This window comes from Piliocolobus tephrosceles, chromosome 11 (genome assembly GCF_002776525.5).
Source record: "Piliocolobus tephrosceles isolate RC106 chromosome 11, ASM277652v3, whole genome shotgun sequence".
Taxonomy (NCBI): domain Eukaryota; kingdom Metazoa; phylum Chordata; class Mammalia; order Primates; family Cercopithecidae; genus Piliocolobus; species Piliocolobus tephrosceles.
In genome coordinates, this window is record NC_045444.1 from 116,971,756 (window position 1) to 116,990,454 (window position 18,699).

Consider the following 18,699-nt stretch of genomic DNA (forward strand, 5'->3'; position numbering starts at 1 on the left):
GTATACTGGAGAAACGGCACACTCCTGACCAAATACAGTGTTTTCCCCAAAGTCTTAGCAACTGGCAGACCAGGAAATACACTCCCATGCCTGACCTGGCAGGACCCATGCCCGACTTGGCAGGACCCATGCCCACAGAGCCTAGCTCAGTGCTTGCACAGCAGTCTGAGATCAACCTGCGATGCTGCAGATTGGAGGGGGGAGGGGCGTCCACCATTGCTGAGGCTTGAGCAGCTTACAATGTAAACAAAGGCATGGAAGCTCAGACTGGGTGGAGCCCACTGCAGCTCAGCAAGGCCTACTGCCTCTATAGATTCCTGGGGGCAGGGCATAGTAGAACAAAAGGCAGCAGACAGCTTCTGCAGACTTAAACATCCCTGTCTGACAACCCTGAAGAGAGCAGTGGTTCCCTCAGCAAGACATTCAAGCTCTGAGAATGGAGCATCCTCAAGCGGGTCCCTGATCCCCATGTAGCCTGACTGGGAAACACCTCCCAGTAGGGGCTCATAGATACCTCAAATAGGCGAGTGCCTCTCTGGGATGAATCTTCCAGAGGAAGGATCAGGGAGCAATATTTGCTGTTCTGCAGCCTCTGCTGGTGATACCCAGGCAAACAGCATCTGGAGTGGATCTCCAGCAAACTCCAACAGACCTGCAGCTGAGGGGTCTGATTATTAGAAGGAAAACTAACAAACAGGAAAAAAATAGCACCAACAACAAAAAGGGCATCCACACCAAAACCCCATCTGTAGGTCACCAACATCAAAGACCAAAGGTGGATAAAACCACAAAGATGGGGAGAAACCAGAGCAGAAAAGCTGAAAATTCCAAAAAATAGAGCGCCTCTTCTCCTCCAAAGGATTGCAGCTCCTTGCCAGCAAGGAAACAAAACTGGAAGGAGAATGAGTTTGATGAGTTGACAGAAGTAGGCTTCAGAAGGTCAGTAATAACAAACTTCTCCAAGCTAAAGGAGCATGTTCTAACCCAATGCAAGGAAGCTAAAAACTGTGAAAAAAGGTTAGATGAATGGCTAACTAGAATAAATTGAATAAACAGTGTAGAGAAGACATTAAATGACCTGATGGAGCTGTAAACCATGGCATGAGAACTTCATGATGCATGCACAACCTTCAATAGCTGATTCAATCAAGTGGAAGAAAGGATATCAGTGATTGAAGATCAAATTAATGAAATAAAGCAAGAAGACAAGATTAAAGAAAAAATAATGAAAAGAAATGAACAAAGCCTCCAAGAAATATGGCACTATGTGAAAAGACCAAACCTACATTTGATTAGTGTACCTGAAAGTGATGGGGAGAATGGAATCAAGTTAGAAAACACTCTTCGGGATACTATCCAGAAAAACTTCCCTAACCTAGCAAGAAAGGCCAACATTCGAATTCAGGAAATACAGAGAACACCACAAAAATACTCATCGAGAAGAGCAACCACAAGACACATAATTGTCAGATTGACCAAGGTTCAAATGAAGGAAAAAAAATGTTAAGGGCAGCCAAAGAGAAAGGTCGTGTTACCCACAAAGGGAAGCCCATGAGACAAACAGCAGATCTCACAGCAGAAACCCTACAAGCCAGAAGACAGTGGGGGCCAACATTCAACATTCTTAAAGAAAAGAATTTTCAACCCAGAATCTCATATCCAGCCAAACTAAGCTTCAAAGGGAAGGAGAAATAAAATCCTTTACAGACAAGCAAATGCTTAGAGATTTTGTCACCACCAGGCCTGCCTTACAGGAGCTCCTGAAGGAAGCACTAAACATGGAAAGGAACAACGGGTACCAGCTACTGCAAAAACATGCCAATGGTAAAGTCCATCGATGCTATGAAGAAACTGCATCAATTAACAGGCAAAATAACCAGCTAACATCATAATGATAGCATCAAATTCAAACATAACAATATTAACCTTAAATGTGAATGGGCTAAACGTCCCAATTAAAAGACACAGACTGGCAAATTGGATAAAGAGTCAAGACCCATCAGTGTGCTATATTCAGGAGACCCATCTCAAATGCGAAGACACACATAGGCTCAAAATAAAGGGATGGAGGAAGATCTACCAAGCAAGTGGAAAGCAAAAAAAAAAAAAAAAAAAAAAAAAAGCAGGGGTTGCAATCTTAGTGTCTGATAAAATAGGCTTTAAACCAACAAAGACCAAAAGAGACAAAGAAGGCCACTACATAATGGTAAAGGGATCAATTCAACAAGAAGAGCTAGCTATCCTAAATATATGCACACAATACAGGACCCAGATTCATAAAGCAAGTCCTTAGAGACATACAAAGAGACTGATACTCCCACACAATCATAATGGGAGACTTTAACACCACACTGTCAATATTAGACAAATCAACAAGACAGAAGGTCAACAAGGATATCCAGGAATTGAACTCAGCTCTGCACCAAGTGAACCTAATAGACATCTACAGAACTCTACACCCCAAATCAACAGAATATGCATTCTTCTCAGCACCACATCACACTTATTCTAAAAATGACCACATAATTTGTAGTAAAACACTCCTCAGCAAATGTAAAAGAACAGAAATCGCAACAAACTGTCTCTCAGACCACAGTGCAATTAAATTAGAACTCGGTATTAATAAACTACTCAAAACTGCACAACTACATGGAAACTGAACCACCTGCTCTTGAATGACTACTGGGTAAATAATGAAATGAAAGCAGAAATAAAGATATTCTTTGAAACCAATGAGAACAAAGATACAATGTACCAGAATCTCTGAGACACATTTAAAGCAGTGTGTAGAGGGAAATTTGTAGACCTAAATGCTCACAAGAGAAAGGAGGAAAGATCTAAAATCAACACCCTAACATCACAATTAAAAGAACTAGAGAAGCACGAGCAAAGAAATTCAAAAGCTAGCAGAAAGCAAGAAATAACTAAGATCAGAGCAGAACTGAAGGAGATAGACACACACACACACACACACACACACACCAAACATCAAAAAAGCAATGAATCCTGGAGCTTGTTTTTTGAAAAGATCAACAAATTAGATAGACCACTAGCAAGACTAGTAAAGAAGAAAAGAGAGAAGAATCAAACAGATGCAATAAAAAATGCTAAAGGGGATATCACCACCAACCCCACAGAAATACAAACTACCATCAGAGAATACTATAAATGCCTCTATGCAAATAAACTAGAAAATCTAGAAGAAATGGATAAATTCCTGTACACATACACCCTCCCAAGACCAAACCAGGAAAAAGTTGAATCTCTGAATAGACCAATAACAGGTTCTGAAATTGAGGTAATAATTAATAGCCTACCAACCAAAAAAAAATCCAGAACCAGATGGATTCACAGCTGAATTCTACCAGAGGTACAAAGAGGACCTGGTACCATTCTTTCTGAAACTATTTCAATCAATAGAAAAAGAGGGAATCCTCCCTAACTCATTTTATGAGGCTACCATCATTCTTATACCAAAGACTGGTAGAGATATAACCAAAAAAAAGAGAATTTTAGGCCAATATCCCTGATGAACATCAACATGAAAATCTTCAGTAAAATACTGGCAAACCGAATCCAGCAACACATCAAAAAGCTTATCCACCAACATCAAGTCACCTTCATCCCTGGGATTCAAGACTGGTTCAATATACACAAATCAATAAACATAATCCATCACATAAACAGAACCAAAGACCAAAACCACATGATTATCTCAATAGATGAAGAAAAGGCCTTTGACAATATTCAACAGCCTTTCATGCCAAAAACCCTCAATAAACTAGGTATTGATGGAACATATCTCAAAAATAATAAGAGCTGTTTATGACAAACCCACAGCCAATATCATGCTGAATGGGCAAAAACTGGAAGCATTCCCTTTGAAAACTGGCACAAGACAAGGATGCCTTCTGTCACCACTCCTCTTCAACATAGTGTTGGAAGTTCTGGCCAGGGCAATCACGCAAAGGAAAGAAATAAAGGGCATTAATTTAGGAAAAGAGGAAGTCAAATTGTCTCTGTTTGGAGATGACATGATTGTATATTTAGAAAAGCCCATTGTCTCAGCCCAAATTCTCCTTAAGTTGATAAGCAACTTCAGCAAAGTCTCAGGATATAAAATCAATGTGCAAAAATCACAAGCATTCCTATACACCAATAACAGACAAACAGAGAGCCAAATCATGAGTGAACTCCCATTCACAATTACTACAAAAAGAATAAAATACCTAGGAATCCAACTTGCAAGGGGTGTGAAGGACCTCTTCAAGGAGAACTACAAACCACTGCTCAACAAAATAAAAGAGGAAACAAACAAAAGGAAGAACATTCCATGCTCATGGATAGGAATAATCAATATCGCGAAAATGCCCATACTGCCCGAGGTGATTTAGAGAGTCAATGCTATCCCCATCAAGCTACCAATGACTTTCTTCACAGAATTGTAAAAAACTACTTTAAAGTTCATATGGAACCAGAAAAGAGCCCACATAGCAATGACAATCCTAAGCAAAAAGAACAAAGCTAGAGGCATCATGCTACCTGACTTCAAACTATACTACAAGACTGAAGTAACCAAAACAGCATGGTACTGGTACCAAAACAGACATCTAGACCAATGGAACAGAACAGAAGCCTCAGAAATAACATCACACATCTACAACTATCTGATCTTTGACAAACCTGACAAAAACAAGAAATGGGGGAAAGGATTCCCTATTTAATAAATGGTGCTGGGAAAACTGGCTTACCATATGTAGAAAGCTGAAACTGGATCCCTTCCTTACTCCTTATACAAAAATTAATTCAAGATGGATTAGAGACTTAAATGTTAGACCTAACACCATAAAAACCATAGAAGAAAACCTAGGAAATACCATTCAGTGCATAGGCGTGGGCAAAGACTTCATGACTAAAACACCAAAAGCAATTGCAACAAAAGCCAAAATAGACACATGGGATCTAATTAAACTAAAGAGCTTCTGCACAGTAAAAGAAACTATCATCAGAGTGAACATGCAACCTACATAATGAAGAAAACCTTTGCAATCTACCCATCTGACAAAGGGCTACTATCAAGAATCCACAAAGAACTTAAGCAAATTTACAAGAAAAAAACAACCCTATCAAAAAGTGGGCAAAGGATATGAACAGACACTTCTCAAAAGAAGACATTTATGCAGGCAACAAACATGGAAAAATCCTCATCACCACTGGTCATCAGAAAAATGCAAATGAAAACCACAATGAGATACCATCTCACACCAGTTAGAATGGCGATCATTAAAAAGTCAGGAAACAACAGATGTTGGAGAGGATGGGGAGAAATAGGAACCCTTTTACACTGTTGGCAGGAGTGTAAATTAGTTCAACCATTGTGGAAGACAGTGTGGCAATTCCTCAAGGATCTAGAACTAGAAATACCATTTGACCCAGCAATCCCATTACTGGGTATATACCCAAAGGATTATAAATCATGCTACTATAAAGACACATGCACACGTATGTTTATTGCAGCACTATTCACAATAGCAAAGACTTGGAACCAACCCAAATGTCCATCAATGATAGACTGGATTAAGAAAATGTGGCACCGTGGAATACTATGCAGCCATAAAAAAGGATGAGTTCATGTCCTTTGCAGGGACACAGATGAACCTGAAAACCATCTTTCTAAACAAACTATCACAAGGACAGAAAACCAAACACCACATCTTCTCACTCATAGGTGGGAGCTGAACACATGGACTGTGAGAACACGTGGACACAGGGCAGGGAACATCACACACCAGGGCCTGTAGGGGGGTGGGAGACTGGGGAAGGAATAGCATTAGGAGAAATACCTAACATAAATGACGAGTTGATGAGTGCAGCAAACCAACATGGCACATGTATACCTATGTAACAAACGTGCACATTGCGCACATGTACCCTAGAACTTAAAGTATATTAAAAAAAGAAAAAAGAAAAATAAATAAATTTTTTAAAAAAGAAATACATTCACAGTTTGGCAGTTCTTTTTTCAATATAATTAAGCATGAAGCCAGATGTAGTGTGGAGCCAAATTTCACATACATGCTTGCATTGCTTCACATTCTACCAGCTATTCTGCATAGATGGTACTAACACTAAAGTACTTACTAGTTACATACCTAAAGTGAGTTTCTCAATTGTACAAAACATATAGTGCATGTGGTGGACCTAAGGACATTTAATTGTGTATCAGGAACAAAATATTCATCATATGTTTGTAGGCTCTGAGTAATACTGTAGCCTCCAAGGTAAACTGAGGAGAAGAAAAATCGGAGGTTGGTTTCCTATTTATTTGTTTTCGCTCCTAATTTTCATGTATTTTCTGTTTGTTCTCCTTTGGATTTTACTTATATATACATATATAAATTTATGTTTTTCAGTTTCTAATGGAAGGCTTTTATTGGGTTCTATGAATAGTCATTTTGTTTCCTATGCATTTCCAACAATTCATTATTTTCTCTATTTATCCAAACTTCCTAATCTACCTTTGTCAAGCCTCCAAAAATTAGTAGAGGACACCAACCATTTAAAATTTGATGGTTTTGCTTACTTCTAATGATCTAGAGGGCTATAAGAGCTTTAAGGTTCTTAGCAAAAAATAAATAAATAAATAAAAGATATATAAGTTCCAAAAAGTAATAGCACATTTTTTATTTCATTATTTGAAAAGTAGATGAGAACAGAAATGTTTAAATGGTGTTTATTTCCAAGGTAATTTAATTCAATCAATAATTTGAGTTGGTTTCAGATCTTTTCCTTTAATGAGGAAAAACTGTGATACAGATACAAAGTTTTAATGTTCACAAAATATTGGCCTATCCTTAAGGAAATTATACTAATTGGGATTTCTCTCAAATTACTTTAGTTATCTTTACCATTATTAAAATTAAGTGATTTTCACTTGGATTAAGTAGTAATAAAAAAAAAAAAAGATGTGAGACTAGTGAGTTTTGATCCCAAGCCTTCTATCACTGTTGAGTCTTTCATGTGTGTACTTGAAAACAAAATATCCACAAGTGTTTCACTGGTTTGAAGAGTCTAGTGGTGAATGTTACCTAATCAGTTGTCAGTACTGTAACTGATAAGAAAGTTACCTAATTAGTTGTCAGTACTATATTACCAATCATGGAAATGTATGCTAGTGCTCTTTTATTTATTTATTTATTTATTTATTTATTTATTTATTTATTTATTTGAGATGGAGTCTCGCTCTTTCACTCAGGCTGGAGTGCAGTGGTGTGATCTTGGCTTACTGCAACCTCTGCCTCCTGGGTTCAAGCAATTCTCCTGCCTCACTCTCCCGAGTAGCTGGAATTACAGGCACCCACCACCACACCCAGCTAATTTTTGTATTTTAGTAGAGACGAGGTTTCATCATGTTGGCCAGGCTGATACCGAACAACTAACCTCATGTGGTCCACCTGCCTTGGCCTCCCAAAGTGCTGGGATTACAGGTGTGAGCCACCGTGTCCAGCCCTGAAGCTCTTTTAAAATAGCTAAAAATAAATTACTGTGTATGTGCTTAATCTCACTCTGTCCCTGTTTTGTTGCGTAGTATCTAAATAAAAGGATATTATTTATCCTCATGCTAAATTTCCAAAACTGATATTTACATTTACCATTTTTTAATGATGGAGAGAAAAGTTAATTGTCTTATTTTGATAAGTTTAAAATAGGACCTATCCCATTTTTTATGCTTTTGGTCACAGTTCTGTCACCAGAATGCTAGCAATTAGACACATGCAAGGAGTAACCTAAATACTTTAATACAATGGTTTGAAGTGCTATAGGCAGTAATAACTACTGGACACTAAATCACAGTGTTTGTGACATGTCACAGAGAATGATAGGACTTTCTGCAGCATAAATGTCCTCTTAACTAATCCTCGTGCTGTTAAGTTACAGCACTTTGACTTCTGGGTCTAAAAAAGGCACCTACTTCTGCTGTATCTTAAACATTACCCTAGTTAAAGCCTCATCTTCAGACCTAGGAGAAAATGACAGTCAAAATGAACTGCTTTCATGAGACACTGGGCCAGAAATTAAAACTATTCAATCCATCTAGGCCAAGGGACTGTCATGGAAGACGTGGACATGTGAGATTTGAGGTTTTTCTATAAATTAAATGTTAATATCAAAACACACTGATACGAGGACAGTGTCTAGGACCATGTGTCAGAATAATAGCATTTTCTTGGAGCATTAATCTGATCTTTAATAGAAAATTGTAAAATGTTTCTGGAGATCTTATGTTACCATCAAACTGATTAAAATTAAACTTGTTTATAAGGTTTTAAAAATGACTTTTAATATTAACAATATAACATGCAAAGGTGAAATTTGGTTTTCTCTTTTGAACAAAATTTTCATGTGAGAGATAATGAAAGATTTTTATTTACCTTTTGAATAACTAAAGGGTGAAAAAAGAAGGAAAGAGAGACATTTAGTTGGCCTCATGCTGTCTTTATTAGGTTTCATTGTTTGGGAAACTGAGTCTACTCTCTATAAAAGGGTAAAGGTTTTGTTTCATCTTCTTGGCTAAAGCAATGACTACTTTACAGTGACCTGTGGATCCTATTTTGTAATATCAAATGTCTTAAAACTTCGATATTTGACAGACTTTCCAAGAGTAAAAATTTCAAGTTCTAAATTCAGCCTTTTTGACCTCAAACTAACTTTTTTACTTATTAGTTTCCCTGAAGTTCAAGAGAGACATATTAGGCTTACTGGCTTATTTGTTACATAAGGATTATGCAGAAAGCATTGTCACATCTGAGGTGGTGTTTAACTTCTTTGGGGTTATGTTTATATAGATGTGTTGCTAATATATGTTCCAGGATTGTATGAGATTCCTAAAATTCTTCCATGTTTTAATATATGTCATCAGTAATAATTATGCTTATTATGTTGAATTGTTATATGTCACAGAAATAATCAAATTTCCTCATCAACTGTGTCTTCAACTATGGCTTAAGACTTTTGACATCTACAATTATTATTTTACACTGATTCTTCTCAAAAAATAATTTATAATCAGCTACAGTCCATGGCTTGCTTCTTTGGGGGAGTTCATGAAAAGGACTCTTTAATGAAGGTTTCTGATGACTTTGGAGGTTGTTCTATTAGATTAGAGAGAGAAAACGTCCAAGAAACTAATTGAAAAACTGGTATGTTCATAAAGTTTACTAACCTAATATGAAGCAGAGCAGGAGTTAGTTGCATACACTGAACAAATGGAGGCCAGAAATAATTGCTTATGGATTTTTTTTGTTTGAAACATTGCTGCCTTTAACAATTGAGAAGAGCATTACTCTTGAAAACTAAATTTGAGGCATATTTCTCTCTCTGCCTAATTTCTCCAGAACTCATAAGCTAATTGTGAATATTATTAATTCATGGCAATGTGTTTGCATATGTTTAATAAGAATCTGTTTTCTGCTGGGCACGTTGGCTCACGCTTGTAATCCTAGCACTTTGGGAGGCCAAGGCAGGTAGATCACTTGAGGTCAGGAGTTTGAGACCAGCCTGCCAACATGGTGAAACCCTGTCTCTACTAAAAATACAAAACTTAGCCAGGAATGGTGGTGCATGCCTGTAGTCCCAGCTACTCGGGAGGCTGAGGCAAGAGGATCACTTGAACCTGGGAGGTAGAGTTTGCAGTGAGCCGAGATTGCACCACTGCACTCCAGCCTAGGTGACAGAGCAAGACTCTATCTCAAAAAAAAAAAAAAGAGTATGTTTTCTTTTATAATGAGGCACAGTTGGAAGAACTGGTCATTTTCCCAGGGCTTTGACTGAAATGGCCTTGTGAGAGGTTCCAGCAAAGCCAGTTTAAGATAGCCTATATGGACAATGGTTCTTGTTGCACTTTGTGTGGGTAAATAAGCCAACTATATGGGACTGAAGCTTATTTGGCAGGTAGGTTGGTCCTGCTGTGATTTGTCTTTAGTGGAAGTGGGAGACTGGAGAGAAAAAGAGTGTATTTCAGAAGAAACCTATAGTATTCAGTTAACTTTTGATTTCTGGGTGGCTATGTGGGTCACCCATGGTATGGAGCTACCCACAACACTCCTCATTAGCATAAGGCAGCCAGAAAGATTGATGACCAGGTTCCCCATGATTGAGGAACTGATAAACAGAAAAGGGGCACTGAAATGAACCCAATTGTCCCATAAATCTGATTTTTACAGTTTATTTTGAATAAACATAGAAATTGACCCTCTCAAGTCTTGAAACTTGAGAGAGTTACATTTGTTTTGTCTGAGTTCTTTCTCAGGAAACCAACCATCAGACCTCCCACGTAATATCAAGGGACTGAAACTCACCAGATCACTGTATTTGGACAATGAAATGCCAGACTCCTCACCCCTTATGGCTGCCTAACCAACTATCTGCTTCTTGTTAACCGACTCCTCTTCCTTACCACTCCCTAATTCCTGCTTCCCTGCATGTAGATACATTTCTGCTATATAAACCCGTAACTTTAGTGAGTCAGGGAGACAGATTTCAGACTGATCTCTCATCTCCTTGGCTGTAGCACCCAATTAAAGCCTTCTTCCTTGGCAATACTCATTGTCTCAGTGATTGGCTTTCTGTGTGGCAAGCAGCAGGACCTAGACTGAACCCCTGGTATTTCAGTAACAAAATCATGGGTGACTTCCCTGTCTAAACAAAGTCACATTTTGATTCCTTTCATTGTAATGAGATGAGCATTTTAGGCAGGGTCAGCCTTCTGCAAAACTGCGAGGAGCACGTTTCACTATAAGAATGCCATGTAAGCTGGGCACAGTGATTCATGCCTGTAATCCTAGCACTTTAGGAGGCTGAGGCAAAAGGATCCCTTGAACCCAGGAGTTTGAGACCAGCCTGGGCAACGTGGCAAAACCCCACCTCCACAAAAAAATACCAAAAATTAGCCAGGCATGGTGGTACACACCTGTAGTCCCCGCTACTCCAGGGGCTGAGGTGGGAGAATCACTTGAGTCCAGGAGGTTGAGGCTGCTGTGAGCTGTGATCACACCACTGCACTCCAGCCTAGGTGACAGAGTGAGACCCTGTCTCAAAACAAAAACACCATGCAGCTGGACTGGTACAGGACGCTAATTGAGAGGGGATAGAAAAGAGGTTGCCATGTCCTCTGTTTTCTTAGCCAATGCACTTCCCTAGCAAGATCTAGATCGATCCACACTGTTTCCGCTTCTCTGCTGGAGATGAGAACCTTCAGTAGTCAAACAGCTCTCATCTCTGGGGTCTGCATAACTTGTTTGATGACTAAGGGAGACCCATAAGGCCATTTCTTACAGCCCACAGCCAAGCCCTCTGTGAAGAGGAAAAGGCAACTCTTCCAGCAAGGAAGTCCTCACCCCTTTTCAGAAACTTTCCTAGGCAAACTTGTAGGCTATTAATGACTCTGGGAGTCTAGTTATGACCTCCCAGCCCTTATTCAGGAGAAACCACTTTGTAATGTGGGTTTTCAACCTTGACTGCACATTGCAATCACCTGGGGATCCCCCCCACCACCCACAAAGATTCCGATGTTATTGGTCTGAGGTGCCGCCCGAGAATTGGTGTTTCCAAAGCTCCTCTAGTGTTTTGTGTTTTTCTAGCACAAGCAAAGTTGTGAGTCACTGTAGTGCAATGCAGTTTAGTCACAATTGCCACAATTGTGTAGGCTCCATCAGAACCACCTGAAGGACTTGGTAGACCACAGCTGGCTGGGACCCACCCCTAGGCTTCTGATTCAGTGAGTGAGAGGCAGCGCCCCATGTTGTACATTTCTAACGCGTTCCAGGCGCTGCTGCTGCTGGTCCAGAGACCACTGCATTAGAGGCCAGAGTTCTCAACTATTGACTACACATTAGAACCATCCGGACAACATTTAAGACGTACGGATGCCTATATCCCAACCCAGACTAACTGAATCAAAATCTCTGGTAATGGGGCTCCAGAGATGTTTTTTAATCCTCCCAGGGGATTCTACTGTAGAGCAAGTTAAGAACCACTTCTAAACAAAAGAAAAAAATTCTTACTAAAAAGATTAAAGAGACATACACCAAGTTTGCAGGCTTCCTAGACAATGGAACTTCAAACATAGGATTTGCCTGTGGTATTTATTCTTTCTTGGGGCCCACTTGCAGTGTACTTGATAGGATGATGGATCAGAAACCTTGACCCAGCAGCCTAAAAATAGTGGTCAGCATCGATAAATCTCATCTATTACAACAAAAAGGAAAAACAGTTACAAGGCCCCACTCCAGGGGAAGCTCAGGTCCTCCCCGCCACCCCCCGTGGAGATGTGCCCAAGAAGTGTCTCCTAATAGGCCACTCAAGTTCTGCCATTGAAGGAGAATATGTGGGCAAGATACATCTTGCAGCCTAGAATTTTTTTTCATATATGTGACTTTAGTCTCTTCTTTGTATAGTGACTTTGTAGATGAAGAGAAATTACAACACCTTACTTGCGAAGTTGACTAAGTCATGGGAGCTCTTCCTCCAGGTTCCCAGAGCAAAAAGCAAAAAGCCCTGTACTCCCTGGTGCCCACCTGATCATCTTGCCCATGGTTTTTCCATCCCAGAGGTACTGCTGCAGGCCCAGAGCCCTCCAGGCAGAGAACTGACATCCAGGAACTCCTCCCCAAGCCCTTTCTTCAACTCATTCTTGCTATGGCAAGAGTGTGGGTTGAAGCGATATCTCAGAAGTTTATTCCATCGTATTAAATTCTCAGTAAATCACCCTTTGACAAGTCAGTTTAAGGGATACAATGTAGACAGCTAGAAAAGACTATTTCTGGGCCAGGTTTTGCCAGCTGTTTAATAAATTGCTCAAATCATCTCTAATGCATCCTATTTTTGTCACTAGTCATCACGTTAGAATCTCTGCTTTCATAAAGAAAACTTTTCTGGCCTGACACACAGCCACTATCTTCTGAACTTTGCTGCAAGCCAAAATGTCTTCTGAGATCTCCACTCAACGATCCTTAATATTTTGTGGAGAGAAATTTACAAGTATGCCCTTGATACATAAAAAGGTCACAAATTCTAGGGTCCCACTGATCCCAGTGATGTCTACATCATCTCCCCTTCTAGCCGGAAAACTCAAACATATGTGGAGTATGCAACAAATGGGGACAGTTGTTCTGCTGCGACACTTGTCCAAGATCCTTTCATGAGCACTGCCACATCCCGCCTGTGGAAGCTAACAAGTGAGTAAGACATGTCCCCTTCCCTGAGCCCTTTTTTCTTGTGGTACAGCTCCTCCTGCCACTCATGAGTACTCTGCAGTTTCTGTACCTGGTTATGTGTTTCTTGATGCGTAAGGAGCAGGCTCCTTAGTATCAGGATCCACAAGATTTATCCAGAGCTGTTGAACAGTGCTGGCAGCAGCAGATTAATGGGAAGCAAAAACTCTTCAAGTGGTTATTGAGTGCAATAGTAAGAGGTGTCAACCTCTGCCTCCTCTACTTGGCTCTGAGACCCATGCTTTCTGATGGGGTGATGCCATCATACACTGCCTGCTGGTTTAAAGCATATGCCACCTGCTGTGGGACCATCACACATCTGGTAAAGCCAGTGCTGCAGCAGTCTATCAAGCCAACTGACTCTGGGTCACAGGTCACATGTTGAGACCTGTGAATTCTGCAAGTGTGAGTCCCTGGCTCACTTCCTTTGCTAAAAAATGTGCCTTTGGACAGAGGTGATGGTATGCAGGATACCATGGAGTGCTCTGTGAGTGGCGTGTGGACAGAATTGTTAAGGCTGAGAGGATGATCTCTACCAGGAATGTGTCTGACTCTGTGAGGGCAGCGCATTGCCCTTCCATAATGGAGAAGGCTAATGTGACCCACCTGCTCCCAGAGTGTCATCTTAGGGGATCAGCATAAACCTCTGCTTTTGACCAGTTGGGCAATCTGCAGAGGCAGAAGAAAAATCAGCGTTTTGGTTGAGCCCATGTATAGCCCCCATCTCTGCACCAGAGATGCAAAGTGCTCTCAAAGGAGCACTTTGTAACAGGCTCCTTGAGCAAGCACTACATGGCCAAGGAGATGTTGGCATCACTAGGATGGGTCATTGTGCTTGCCTAATTATCAACAGCCTCCTAGCACAGACAGCCTAGTAGAGAAGGTTGGAGAATAAATCTAGGAGCAAATGGAAGATGTCTGACACCATGTCCAGAGATTTCCTTTTCAAGAAGTTTCTGCAGCACAGATTCTAGGTATAAGATATGCCAGGGCCAAGGGAGAGGATGCCTATAGCCTGTGTTCTGTGCTTACTCAGCAAAGTTGAGAAACAAGAGCTTGTTTTCTGATTTTTCTATGATCTGATTGACTCACAGAGGCCCAACACTTTGTGCTTAAGGTACTCATTTCCAATAACCATGGCAAACAGTGCTCATTATCAAGTTCCCAGTGGCTCAGATGGGAACCGTAAGTTTTGAGGTGAATGAGACTCCGTCACTCACAGGGCACTTCACCCAATAGATGATCACCCCTGCTATTGCTATTGGTGGAAGGGCATGCCTTTGGCTATTGAGTCCTAACGGGGCTCTAGTGCAGAGGCCTCCAAGAGAGAAGTTAGATACAAGGTGGAAACCACCAGGCATTCTTGAGCACAGGACTTGAACAACTGTAAGAATGGCGGCTGATTCACAGAACCTGCCATTGTTCACTTTATGCCCCATCTCTCAGGAACCCGTGGAGTTGCATCTTCTGCAGGATAAAGACTATTCAGGAAAGATGCCCAGAAAGCCAACTGTGTCATCAGGAATCTGAAGTCCTGATGAGGCAGATGCTGCCCGAGGAGCAGCTGGTGAGTAAAAGTGAACCTGAAGCCTCCTCCTTTCTGTTCACCTGGGCAGGAGAAGCACCGTCTTACAAACAGCTCAAGGAATGGAGCCCAAAAGCAAACTGCTAGCCCATGGTGTGCTTTTCTCCATGACCTAACACTACAATTCATATTTCAAAGAAAATTCCTGGTCCAAAGAAACTCCCCATGCCATGTTTGCTTCCAAGAGTCCACAGGTTTGAGAATTGTGTGTTCTCTTTGGGCACGCATATGAGCTCTTTCTCTCTAAACTGCATTTAACTTGAAATGTCCTTCCATCTTTTGCAGAAATGTGAATTCCTTCTCTTGAAGGTCTACTGTGATCCAAAAAGCCCCTTTTTTGCCACAGAACCATATTATGTAAGTAACAGCCCAAAAAAATGCTTATACTGGCATTTGTCAAATCTGTAATCTGAATCCCATGGTACAAGGTGCCATTCTATTTGCCTTGTTGATGAGTTTTTAGTTTAGGCTACTATAAAAATTTATCATAGATTCGGTGGCTTACACAGCAGAAATGTTTTTCTCACAGTCCTGGAAGCTGCATGTCCAAGATCAAAGTGTCAGCAGGGTCGGGTTCTGGAGAGGGGCTATCTTCTAGGTTGTAGAGACAACACAGAGTTGCTCCCTGTGTTCTTAAATGGCAGAAAGAGGAGAGAACTCTCCGGAGTCTCTTTTATAAGAGCCCTAATCCTATTTGTGAGGGCTCCACCCTTCTTACCTCATGACCTCCCAAAAGCCGCACCTCCTAGTACCTTCACAGGGTGGTTAGGATTTTGACCTATGGATTGGGGGGGCCCCACAAACCTTTATTCCATAATAGTGGGAGTCTATGGCACCGGGCTGATAGCCTCACTTTGGTCTTTTTCTCAACAGAACAAAGAGGGGTCTCAGGGCCCACAGAAGCCCATGTGGTTAAACAAAGTCAAGAGAAACCTGAATGAGCAGGCATACTCCCGAGTAGAAGGGTTTGTGCAGGACATGCGTCTCATCTTTCATAACCACAAGGAATTTTACAGGGTGAGTGGCTCTCCCTGCTTCCTTTTCTTTTCCAATTACATCACTTTAAAGTCACTTTCCCTTCATCTTTTCATATCAGGTAAATGTTACAATCACCCTTATCATATGACAAGCCCATACAAGTACAAACCGTGGAAGTATCCTAAAAACCCTGTGGTGCATATGGGGAAAATAACAACGAACTGGAAGGTGCCATTCAAACATGGTCCTATAACCTCAGAGTTGACTCATTTCTAGATGGTTTATTTTCACCCATAGAGAACAAGAGGCTGCAGACTCATTTGTTTCTACTAGAAATAGAAGTGCACTTTAAAGGCATTTAAAGTGTTTCTCTTCTCTAGAGGAATATACCAAATCAAAGGTCTCAAATGTCAAAACACTGAATTTCTTTACATCTGAATTTCCTGGCACCATTTCAGAAATTAACAAGGATTATGTCAAGGGGTGAGAGTGAAGGGAAAAGGAAGACATTATTAAATGGCCTTAAACATTTCTGCACTATCATAAGGCTGCTTAAAAAAATGCTGTGTGTAAAAATCACACAAGTAGAATTTTTAAAACTTAAATTAAACCATAAGCTTTTGATCAGGAATTAGATTTCAATGTAGTACTATTTCGACTTCTCTGTCTTCCAGATAAAGACAAATAATTAAATTGTCAGGGAACATAAGCAACTCTTAACTAGATTAATTCTCACTTAACATTTGGGATAACCTAAAACAAGGCCCTGGATTATCTGCAACACTGCTGTCTCCATTCATTGAATAATTGTTGCTACTAATGTTTTTTTCTTTGCTTTTTCAGGAAGATAAATTCATTACACTGGGAATTCAAGTACAGGACAACTTTGAGAAGAATTTCAGAAACATTTTTGCAATTCAGGAAACAAGCAAGAACATTATAATGTTCATTTAGCCGATTCTTACTTCCTCCCTTCAGATCCTCTGGCAGCTAGCTACACAGTGTGCACATGGTCCCAATAATCTCTGACTGCTCCTGTGGAAACTCCACATCACAATTCTCCAAAATTTTTCATTGACATTTTAAAACTGTCTTTATCAGCTTTCAATAAAATTCAACACTCCTTCATGTTAAAAATTCTCAATAAGCTAGGTATTGAAGGAACATATCCCAAAATAATAAGAGCCATTTACGACAAATCCACAGCCAACGTTATACTAAATGTGCAAAAGATAGAAGCATTCCCCTTGAAAACAAGCACAAGGCAAGGATTCCCTCTCTCACCACTCCTATTCAACAAAGGATTGGAAGTCCTAGTCAGAGCTGTCAAGAAACAGAAAAAAGCAAAGGGCATCTAAATAGGCAAAGAGGAAGTCAAACTATTCCTGTTTGCAGACAACATTGATTCCATATCTAGGAAACCCTGTAGTCTCAGCCCAAAAGCTCCTTCCACTGATAAACAACTTCAGAGAAGTTTCAGAATACAAAATCAGTATACAAAAATTACTAGCATTCCTATACACCAACAATAGCCAAGCCAAGAGCCAAATCAGGAAGGCAATCCCATTCACAATTGCCACAAAAAGAATAAAATACCTAGGAATACAGCTAACCAGGGAGGTGAAAGATCTCTACAATAAGAATTACAAAACACTGCTCAAAGAAATCAGAGATGGCACAAACAAATGGAAAAACATCCCACGTTCATGGGTAGAAAGAATCAATATCATTAAAATGACCATACTGCCCAAAGCAGTTTACAGGTGCAGTGTTATTCCTATCAAACCACCAATGACATTCTTCACAGAACTAGAAAATAACTATTTTAAAACTCATACAGAACGAAAACAGAGCCCAAATAGCCAAGGCAATCCTAAGCAAAAAGAACAAAGCTGAAGGCATCACGTTACCCAACTTCAAACTATAGTACAGGGCTTCGGTAACCAAAAGAGCGTGGTACTGGTACCAAGAAAAAAGGCACATAGACCAATGGAACAGAAGAAAGAACACAGAATAAGACCGCATGCCTGTGACCATCTGATCTTTGACAAAGTTGACAAAAACAAGCAATGGGAAAAAGACTGCCTATTCTATAAATGGTGCTGGGATAACTGGTTAGCCATATGTAGAAGATTGAAGCTAGACACCTTCCTTACGCCATATATAAAAATCAACTCAAGATCAATTAAAGACTTAAATGTAAAATCAAAAACTATGAAAACCCTGGAAGACAACCTAGGCAATACCATCCTGGACATAAGAACAGGCAAAGATTTCATGACAAAGACAAAAGCAACTGCAACAAAAGCAAAATTCGACAAATGAGATCTAATTAAACTTAAGAGATTCTGCACAGCAAGAGAAACAATCAACAGAGTAAACAGACAACCTACAAAATGGGAGAAAATATTTGTAAACTATGCATCTGACAAAGATCTAATATCCAGCTTCTATAGGGAACTTAAACAAATTTACAAGAGAAAAAGAAACAACTCCATTAAAAAATGGACAAAGGACATGAAAAGACACTTTTTTTTTTTTTTAAGATGGAGTTTCACTCTTGTTGCCCAGGCCAGAGTGCAGTGGTATGATCTTGGCTCACCGCAATCTCTGCCTCCCAGGTTCAAGCGATTCTCCTGCCTCAGCCTCCCGAGTGGCTGGGATTACAGGCATGCAAACCCAATTAATTTTGTATTTTAGTAGAGACGGGTTTTCTCCACATTGGTCAGGCTGGTCTTGAACTCCTGAACTGAGGTGATCCACCCGCATCAGCCTCCCAAAGTGCTGGGATTATGGGCGTGAGCCACCATGCCCAAATGAAAAGACACTTTCCAAAAGAAGACATACATGTGGCCAACAAGCATA

General features: G+C 40.3%; 1 protein-coding gene across 5 annotated transcripts in view; it reads left to right on the forward strand.

Annotated features, from left to right (window-relative positions):
• SP100 (SP100 nuclear antigen) overlaps window positions 1-16,971 on the forward strand; it is a 122,046-nt gene extending 105,075 nt beyond the window's left edge. For 4 of the 5 annotated variants that reach the window (XM_023193843.3, XM_023193844.3, XM_023193846.3 and 1 more), the window contains 5 exons: window positions 13,120-13,235; window positions 14,718-14,838; window positions 15,142-15,213; window positions 15,730-15,873; window positions 16,678-16,971. In XM_023193843.3, coding sequence (XP_023049611.2) covers window positions 13,120-13,235; window positions 14,718-14,838; window positions 15,142-15,213; window positions 15,730-15,873; window positions 16,678-16,788 — 564 coding nt within the window. In that variant the 3' untranslated portion in view covers window positions 16,789-16,971. Of the gene's footprint in view, window positions 1-13,119; window positions 13,236-14,717; window positions 14,839-15,141; window positions 15,214-15,729; window positions 15,874-16,677 lie in introns of those variants that run through there. The other variant, XR_002726682.3, reaches the window with a different exon arrangement.
• The last annotated feature ends 1,728 nt before the right edge of the window (window positions 16,972-18,699 follow it).